At 37.9% G+C, this 10,000-nt stretch overlaps 1 protein-coding gene and 1 non-coding gene across 7 annotated transcripts in view; both read left to right on the forward strand.

Moving 5' to 3' along the window:
- Window positions 1-6,573, forward strand: part of LOC109034133 (uncharacterized) — a 70,035-nt gene extending 63,462 nt beyond the window's left edge. For all 6 annotated transcript variants that reach the window (XM_019047107.2, XM_019047108.2, XM_019047106.2 and 3 more), the window contains one exon: window positions 6,301-6,573. In XM_019047107.2, coding sequence (XP_018902652.2) covers window positions 6,301-6,326 — 26 coding nt within the window. In that variant the 3' untranslated portion in view covers window positions 6,327-6,573. The remainder of the gene's footprint in view (window positions 1-6,300) is intronic.
- Window positions 6,574-9,449: 2,876 nt separating this feature from the next.
- On the forward strand, window positions 9,450-9,521 carry TRNAM-CAU (transfer RNA methionine (anticodon CAU)). Its single transcript has one exon. It is a non-coding gene; the product is annotated as a tRNA-Met (tRNA).
- Window positions 9,522-10,000: the final 479 nt, after the last annotated feature.

A 10,000-nucleotide genomic window follows, 5' to 3' on the forward strand; every position in this document is an offset into this window, starting at 1 on the left:
GCCGACGGAAGAACCAATGAATCTGTTGAGTTAGGTGTTTCAGGATCCCATCCTCCTAAAACTCTTCCTTCTCCTCCTACACACCCCAAAATTGACGAATATCTCTTTAACCTACCCGCAGATCTTGTCAGACCTTTATCTTTGCCTCAGACTCTCCCTGAAATCGAACAGTTTTGGAATCAGTACAATTCTTTACGAAATTACGTCATTGAGATGCACAGTCGAGGTCCAAGCCCCATTCCTAGTCATCTTGTGAACATAGACTCGGCCCCTCTTGATACAAAAGAGCCAGAAACATTGAGAATAAATTCTGAAACTGAAGAGGGTCTTTCTAATATTCATTCCTATGAGACATTGTTGGATACGAAATCCACCATTCACATCAATGGTAGTCCAACAAAATTAGGATCAGTAGGTATTGACGAAAAACAAGAAAATTTGCTAATTAAACCCTCTACAGAGAGTACTGAAAACAAGTGCTTAACTAATGACTTTACGAAATTAACACTGGAGAAGGATCCTGATTTGCGTGGAGCAGTTGAATCAAATGATCGAGAGACGTCTGTCAAAAATATTGTGATAAAAACGAACACAGGTAGAAATTGTGATGGAGAGAGATCACGTTCACCAAAATGTAGCGAAAAAGAAACAAATGTGTCTGAAGTATCGACTGACGTTTCTTTTACAATCAAAAGCTCAAAAAAGCAATCAAATGATGACTCTCTCCAAAACTTGGAACGGAATGAACAGTCCTATGCTACTGAGGAAACTATCGAAGCAACAGATAGCTTGGTAAATTTTCAGACCACTCATCAAACAATTCGGCTTAAAAGTAGAGTACCTCCTTTGAGTCTACCAACCGAGTCTCAGGGTGGGATTAAATCATCTGATGATTATTTCATAGATGTAAATGAGAGCCTTGATGTTAAAACAACGTCAAGTTCAAGCATTCAGTGTGATACTATGACTCCAACATTCTCTATCGGAGAGAGTGTTAAAAATGAAGGTAGTAAAAATTTTAATGAATCTAATTCTGAGCCAGTGGAGTCTGCACCGGTGAAAGATTCAACATCTAATGTTCATGAAAAACCCGGATAGGAAATTCAACGAGTCCCCGGTCGAATTTTGGATGAAAATAGAGAATTTTATTGATACTGATGCTGTGCTGGGGAAAAACAGTCATTTAAATGCAAATATAGGGAAAGAAATATGTTCAAATGGAGTTGTCAATAATCCTACCTTTCTACAAAATCACTCTGTAAAGAGTCTAGCACAAGGAGAATATCATACCGAATCATATCAGAGTTGTGACTCTCCTATTGATTTTTGGAAAGAAATCAATAAGGACGATGATGAAAGGTTCCAGCGGGCTCCTTCAAAAATGACTGATACCATTTGCAGTGAATATAAGAATTTAGTTACAGAAACAGATAGTGAACAGAATGTTCCCTCCTTTACAGAGGAGCAAGGAATCTCAGAAGGCCTACCAATCAATTCACTTTGTCCTGAAATGGTATCGCCTTCAGAAACTAGTGAAAAAATGAGTAGAAAGGATGAAAAAGAAATTATTTCCGACGATGTTCCTGATGATGGAAAAGATATGCTGCTTGAAAAATTGAACAAACCAGATCTCGAATCAGAAATCCATCCAGCTTTCCTGGAGGACGAATCGAATTCATCGGATGATTTTTGGAGACAACTGGATACGAGTGATTCGGGAGAATCCCTCAGCCAAGGCGCGGGAACGAGTGACTCAGAATCTGACGATTTCAACGATTCCAGTGACTGGCAAGCATGGGTCATCGATACAAACGTTAACGTAAGCACTTCAATGAAAACTCGTGAAGCATACGCTGAAATCAATTTTGAGAAGCCCGAAAGTCCGACGTCTGATTTCATGCCGCCCAAAATCGTGAAAAATGTAGGTATAATCGAAAATAATACAAATCAGACGGACAGTGTCTCTAGAGAAAAGTGTAGCAATCCGAATTTCACAACAAACCCCGACGAAGACTCTGCTATCGACTTTTGGAAAATCCTAAACGAGGATGAGACAAATGATGATCTATTGATTAAAAATAGCATTCACTCTTCTAAGAAAGTTGAACATCGGTACTCTGATGTTATTTTTGTCAACACGAGCAAAGACACATTTACGCAATCCTCTAAGAAGACAACGCAAGTTTCAAGAAATGAAAATAATTCGGAGGTTGGATTTATAAACGAAGCAAATGAAGATAGCTGGTTGTAACACGCACATTAATAATGAAAGGGAAAATAAAATATCGATCGCCGACTGCGGAAAAAACTCGAAGGAAATCTCCATAATCACAGAAAATATGGGGGACGAAAAATGTCCGGGCGGGATCGGTAATAAAATCCTCTTCTTCGAAAAGAGATCCAAGGAAAATTGCCAAGACTTGCCTAACGCAAATCCTAACTTCACTAATGAGGCATTTACAGAATGCAATCTTGTGTCTGCTGATGAGTCCCGCGAAAAAAGTTACAACAGTAATTACGTATCATAGAGAGCAATAATCACCGTAATCGAATATTCGACGCTTACGAAAATAGCAAAAAGAGGAAAAGTAAAGAGAGCGAGGACTGGATCGAGGAAAAAGAGAATGATCTACCGGTCATCAAAGTTTGCGGCGACGATCCCGAGTCCCGGAGTCGGGAGTCCGAGGACGACTCCGGCGTGACGTCAGACGGGAACATCGACGTCAGTGACGTCATCAGACGTCGCCGAGTGAAAAAGTATCAACGCGCCTCGACGCATTCGAGATTGTTTCAGATTCTCGTAACGGAGGACCAAAATTCGACCGCTGGAACACCAACTTTGCAACCGAAAGATCAAGATGGCGATCTCTCTGCATCGTCTGGCTTTAATTCGCCAACACCAACGTGCGTCTTTGCCAGAAATCTGAGCGAGAGAGAGAAGATGTCCGAGTCAAAGGCTCCTCCTGCAGGACCGTACGACACGACTGTGCCAGATGGAGGCCATAATCTTATAAATGACTCGTCAAGGCGATGCAGCTGGTATGATTTCGATGAGAGCTTACACGGTGAATGTGTTGACATCGTTCCATCCAAAGCTTTTAAACTGCTCCAAAGGCACGTCGAACTGTCGCGACTCAGCCCATGTCCAATGATCATAGATGGGTTTACAGGGAGATGCCCACGGATGACTGAGAACTAGAATTGGACGTATTTCTATCAAACAGAACTAATGCATTAAGACATGAGCCCTGAGACCCATAAGAGTACATGTGCTTAACAGGGCTCACGTCATAATGCACTTAGTTCCGTTTGACAGAAATACGTCCAATTGACGTTAATCCTGTTAGAATGTGATTCCTTATACGTTGATTATTTTCAATGAAAAAACATAAATTACTTATCGCTCTAAGCGAAGGGAATCAGCCTGCGTTACGCTACGTCACTAGGGGAAGGGGACCAGTGTCAGTTGTACGTAACTGTAACCCTCACTATTGGTTAAAAACCGACAACACAAATTAACAAAATGCATTTCTGCCTAGTTTCTACGACGTTATATTTGTCCCACAAAGTATCATTTAAAATATTTCAAATTTTATCCAGCCACATATAGAACGGTTTCTAACAATTTTTGAGATATTAAGGGGGAAGGGAGGGGACCGGGCTTGCGTTACGAAGCGGTCCATGGCGGGGAGGGCGGTCAAAATTGCTGAAAATGTGCGTTACGTAATTTATGAACGCTCCCTGAGCAAGCATTTTTGTTACATTATTCCATGACGCATGTCAGTTGCACTATTCTCATAAGACTCGGATTTTTGCACTTCTATTCAATCAAAGCAGGCTCCATTTTGCATTTAAAAATAATGCGTTATCATTAAATAATTAGTCAAATAAATCATCAAATAATCACCAAATAAACTGTAGAGGAAGTATTCTACAATTCTTCTCAGTCGCAGTTAACTGAAGCTATTTCAGGCCTCATGACATCGAAAAACATTTTATTCGATGTTTTATAATGAATACGTATGACGTCGTCGCTAAAAAAAATTACACTCATTAACCATGACACATAAGATACATAATATCTCAAAACAGTGCCAATCAGAATAAGGATTAGCTTATGACAGTGATATACAAACGTAACAAATTCAAGTATAATTTGCTTTAGTAACTGAAAATAGCTCCCTGAATCACTCATACGCAAATTTTAAATAATTTACGGTTTTTCAAGCACAGGATAGAACTTGGCTTTTATTTTAGCATTATAATTTAGGTTAGGTCCTCATAAAGTATTTAAAAACTCAGGTAGTTGATTCTGTTTCTTTTTTCATTTTTCTACTTTTTTACCTTTACACTCTTTTATTAGTTTACTGGAATAAAATATTTATAGGTTACTTTAAATCTACTTAGACTTAGACTTTCTCTCGAAGACTTCATTTGCATTATTTTTTTGACACGTCTATTATCTCATACTCCTCACATACCCTGATCACCTAACTAACTCAACAAGAAGATTCCCTAATTAAAAATGTAAAATCATGTTAAGGTATCTACAACAAATTTTTCCACAACGAATTTGTGTTTTCACTGTTGCTAATAATTCAAGACGTTTACGTAGATTAATATCTGACAGTTTCTTTCTCTCCTTCCAAACCTCTTATCGTCTCTCGTCTCTGTTTAAAGTTTTTCTTTTTTGTTTCCTGTGGGCTTTGTCTGTGATTAGATCTATTCCGGTCTGAATTATTAATCTCATCATCACTCTTTCGCTGGTTCTTTCTCTTAAATCGTGTTTTTTTAGACTCTTTAACTCAAGATGAAGTATAGAGATATGCTTTTCTCATGATGTTACTATATTCTTCATTTTATCTAAAATATGGATCAACCCATCAATTCTCACACTTACACACAAATTAGGCACATAAGTAAAAGGTAATAATCAATTTCCAAACTCTGGATAGGGAACTTGAATCATTCAATTTTGATTTTACACCCTTTCATTCTCGGATGAAATTTTTAAAGCAATTTACTAGTATTATTTCAAAAATCGATGAGCCACATTTTTTTCTTTTCATTTTTGCTGATGTTTTCATTATTTTTATTGGTCTATTGTCGTAGTAATTTTCCTGTCTCGTGTTTTTTTCTTGGATTTTCGAGGGGTTTTTTTTCTCTTTTTGTTTTGCTTTCATCTTCATCCAACTATAAGTTTTACAAAACCGTTTCACGTTTACCCAACTCAAAGAGTGAGCTCTGAGATTGGCTGAGATCGCTACGAGATAAAATACTCGTATTTTTATTAGACAGTCAATTACATGATGCACAATAATATTCGTTCGATAGTGCTTGTTCGTGAGAGTTTTACATTCATCTCACAACAAAGAACTAAATCGCCAGCATATATACATGATTCTCATTGAACTTTTCAGAATTTGCCGCTTTTCTAACAGCGAGACATTATACATTATCAAATAGATATTTTTGATATTTCCCACAACGCGTTTTGCTTTTGATAACAGTTAACGCCTCTCTTGCTTTTTTTAATTTTTTGACTGTTCAGTTTTGTCCAGTTTCTACATTTTTCCATAGTTTTACGACCATTTATTTTTTTTTTGCTACGCACCTGGTTCAACAAATTATCTCCTTACCTAACGCTTCGGGCCTTGGGAACATAAATTTCAAGTAAATGAAGACCAAAAATTAAGGGCAAATTTCCTGAAAGAGCTTAATTATTTCTCTTAATTTACACTTATCATCATGAAGCAATATTCACACGGTTTTTTTTATAATCTAATTTGGCAACATTATTTCATTACTCGTGTCGTTATCACATAGCGGTATTGGATGATCTTCTTGGTATTTTGGTCCCTTGCCGTCTTTTTAAAATTTGATTCTGAAACAATCGAAAAGATTTCACATACCGCGCCGTCTGAGATGATAACGCCTGATGGGAGCATACATTTTATCGATATTCCCTATTGAAGCCGAGGTAAAGAATCGATTATTAAAGTGTTCGTTCCGAGCACCCTGTTTATCGATCGTTTCTCGTAGCTTTAAATGGGAGCTCAATCGATATATCACAAAGCGCCCAAGCCACTGATCTGTTTTAAGCTTGCTCAGCATTAATTTTGACGATTCGTAGGATTCCTCGCGCCAGCTTTTAGCAGCCACTAGCAGCGCATGTTCTACTTAAAACCAACAATTTAAAAAAGAAGAAGAGGAAAGAAAGCGAGTGAACGCAGTGAAAAATACGGTTCTTATTCGTAGGTGTTCGTTTAATTATCTTTTTCTTCTTTTCTTGTTTCGCAGATCGACCCGGCGAGTCCGAGTACTGAAAATCTGTTCGATCATTTCCTCTTTTAATTCGAGCATGGTTCAAGACTTCAGTAAAGATTCGAGAAAATTAAACATTAAAAAAATGAAGAGCATTTTTCATGTTATGTGATTATTATCCATCACATTTTGTACTTTATTATTTATTTGTAAAATTTATTTTTCGTTTTTTTAGAATGTAAATTAAACGTAATCACATATTTTCGTTAAATTTGATGTTTATAATAAATAAATAAATTCAACAAACAATCTATTGGTATTCGTTTATATTTCATTCCCTCCCGAAGCAATATTCGATTATTGCATAGAAATTTTACCATCGACGTGTTTATGCTAAAAGGAGCTGCGTGCGTATGAATTAAATAAAAAGAAAGTACGTAATAAATCGAATTCACGCAAATCTTTCGAATTTACCTAATTCATTTGCACATAACGTCGCTTCTCTGATTTGTGAACAATCGATAATAGATATTTCCCCATTTGAAGCTATAATAAAGAATCGATTATTAAGGTGTTCGTTTTGAACACCCTGTTTATCGATCCTTGTAGTGGGAATCAATGGCAGATGAATCGATGATATCGCATAATCGATCATTCACGCCTCGCCACTGGCCGGTCAAAAGTCTGAAAATGGCGCAGATCGTTAATTTTCAATGTTGCCTATACTCTAACCGACGAATGTTCCCACTCATCGATTTCTGACTAATATTTTGCGAGATTTAAAATGAAGCTTAAAAGTATCCAAATAAAAACCTTAAACAACAGCCTTAAATTACAGGTTATTTATTCTGCTTGAATTCTACAATTTTTTATTTTTTTATTTTCTCTTAGGAATTTTAATAATAATTTATGAGTTTTAAATACAAACCCGTAAGCCTGGTAAAAAAACTTCGTCAATGTAACGTTTTATTCGCAAGGGAGAGATGAATGAAACCAACAGGAAAACGGTGCTCAACGAAAGTTTGTTCAGGACTTATTTCAAAAGTTGAAAATTGGAAATTCCACGAGGTCCTGAAATTCGGTGACAAAGCAAAGAGCTGCACTTCTGTGTATCAAAAGGGTTGAGGATGGCAATGCTTTTCCTACACAGATACCCTGTAATGCGAGTGCTACAGCCAACGACAACTTCCGTGAATTCCTAAGGAGGTGAGGAAAGCAAGAGTGCCTTCAATTTTTGAACATGCAACACGCTCATCCGTGAAACACGAATAGTTGTATCAAGGCTCAAGGCGCAAAAACCAACTCAGTCTAGCTTTTCTAAGGGGCATTCGTCGATTATCGTATGGACTGCTTTGAAAAGTAACGACTCACCCCCTTGGTGAACTTTCCAGACTTTTGGCCGGCTAGTCCTCGGACTGGCTGCTCATTTCACGGATTCGGCAAGAACATCGACTAGTTTGTGGACTGAGCCAAGTGTTTTCCAATCCGTGGAGTGGGCGATTTTGCCAGCGCGTGTAACACTTATATTTACACTGAGTAAACAGCAATTTATCGACATTTTTTTATCAGAATTTTTGCTGATCGCTCCGCCGTATTTTCAAAAATTTTACCATTTTTTACCGCGCTAATTTCAACGGAGACATTTGTAACTCATTTTCTATTTATGCACATCCAGAGTTTTTGCAACGCCTCAAAAATAATTTCAAAGCCGTAATTTATCTCATTCAAAAAGAACTTTCCGCACCGTTACGCTACGCTCAACTTTTTTAGGAATGCTCCTTATGATCCTATTCCCAAATGCTAGTTTTACGATTAATGTGACCTGGCAGAGGGCTCAGGGCATTACTGCCGTGTTAAGGAAAACGCCGTATGAACATTCGAGAGTTGCCAAATTTTCTCCCATAAAATGTTTATTTTTGTGGAAAAACATGAATTTTTCTCCTTGATATTCTCAGGAAGTAAAGAAGAAATAGGCAGTAAACAAAATTACACGAAAAATTGAAAGAAAAATATTGATTAGTCTACCAAGAAATTTTTATTGTATCAAAGGAAATTTGTAAACGCCTGAAGGTTCATACGGCGTTTTTCCTTAGCATAGTAGATTGGGAATGTGAAACTGCTGCCACATGGAGAAAAAAATGAATCGCGAACTCTTATCACAATTCTCAACTAGGTCCTTTCGTCCCGATAACAATGTTGGATTGTTACCACAGCAGAAATAATTATTACCAAAAAATAATTACATTATAACTATAAGTAGAAAAAAGATTTGGAACTGGAATCCCTAAGATGATTGTAAGAGCAATGCTTCCTTTACCTCCGTTCAGCACGTGCTTATAATTGACGTAAAAATGGCGAACGCCGTGTGAAAATCAGACTCTGCAAAATTCTATTTGAAAAAGCCGAAAATCCTTGAGAATGTAAAATTATATTCTCTCTTTTTTCATATTTGTAATTTCTCCGAGAATTTTATTTACTTTATACACAAAACCAAAAAAAAAACCAAAAAAACAAAAACAAAACAAAAACTGAAAATGTGGCCAGAACGGTGAGTAACGGGGTGATAGAATGGGTAGACTGAGGCCACACCATTCTGCAAGAGACATAAGATCAAAATTTCCCAAAAAATATTTCTTTAGATTCAAAAAAGTGCGAGAGAGTCATAAGTGCAAGGCTGAGAGGGGAGCGTGTGTTAAGGTTAAAATTCCAGTGCATCTACCCGAGCTGAGCACCCCCCCCCCCCCCCCCCCCAGCATTGCACTGGCACTCGGAGTTCAAATTTTTCGAATTTGATGAAAATTTGGCCTAGTATTCCGCGCAGAATAATGTGGACCCAGCACTATTTCCGCCACCCCCCATACTTATTTTTTAAATACACTATTAATTTAGTTACTTTTCATTAGTTCATTTTTTATTTCAAAGAAAATATTTACAAGGATAAATATTTTTTCCGAAGGTCTTTAGATCTCTTCGGGCGCTTATAGAGCGTTTTTTTCTGACACCAATTAAGTCTGGCAGATTAAGTCAACGAATGGCCCATGTGGTCGGCGCCAGCGCGGCGCTCACTGGTGCCGTGGCGAGGGAGATTAGGATTCGGAGGTGCGGACTCCGGAACCACTGTACGGTGCGGAGTGGCGGGCGCGCCTTATTTCATGCTCTGCTATTATTACCCCCGCCTTCCACAGAGCAGAGTGGCGCAGTGGAAGCGTGCTGGGCCCATAACCCAGAGGTCCGTGGATCGAAACCACGCTCTGCTACAGAAGATTTTTAATCCCAATTATCGATGCAGGCCCTTTCCTCGTGGTAATGCTCAACTAAATGGCGGTGATAATATGTCCAATCCATCTTCCTTCATCTTTATTTTTTCCAAGTCCGCGGTCCAACCTTATTCGCTCTCATCCCTACTTTTGCCCTCGTCAGAATTTCAAAAGAAAATTATGTCTCAGTGTAAGGCGAGGGGCTGCGCAATTTTAAAAAAAAAATTAGTGATGATCGTTAATAAACGTAAGATGACTCTATACATGAGAAGTGACTCTATACATTCTCACTTATTATACTTTTGTTAGAAATCGCTAATTTTCAATCGTATTTTTTACATTAGAAAAAGCTCACCACGGGATGTTAGACAAGGATAGGAACATTATAAGTACGACTCCCAAAAATACGGGGAAAATAGAGAAGTAATCGAGAGAAAATCGTGGAAAAATTTTAGTCGAAGGCGGCAGATCCAGATTAG

The sequence above is a fragment of the Bemisia tabaci genome, chromosome 3, assembly GCF_918797505.1.
Source record: "Bemisia tabaci chromosome 3, PGI_BMITA_v3".
Lineage (NCBI taxonomy): Eukaryota > Metazoa > Arthropoda > Insecta > Hemiptera > Aleyrodidae > Bemisia > Bemisia tabaci.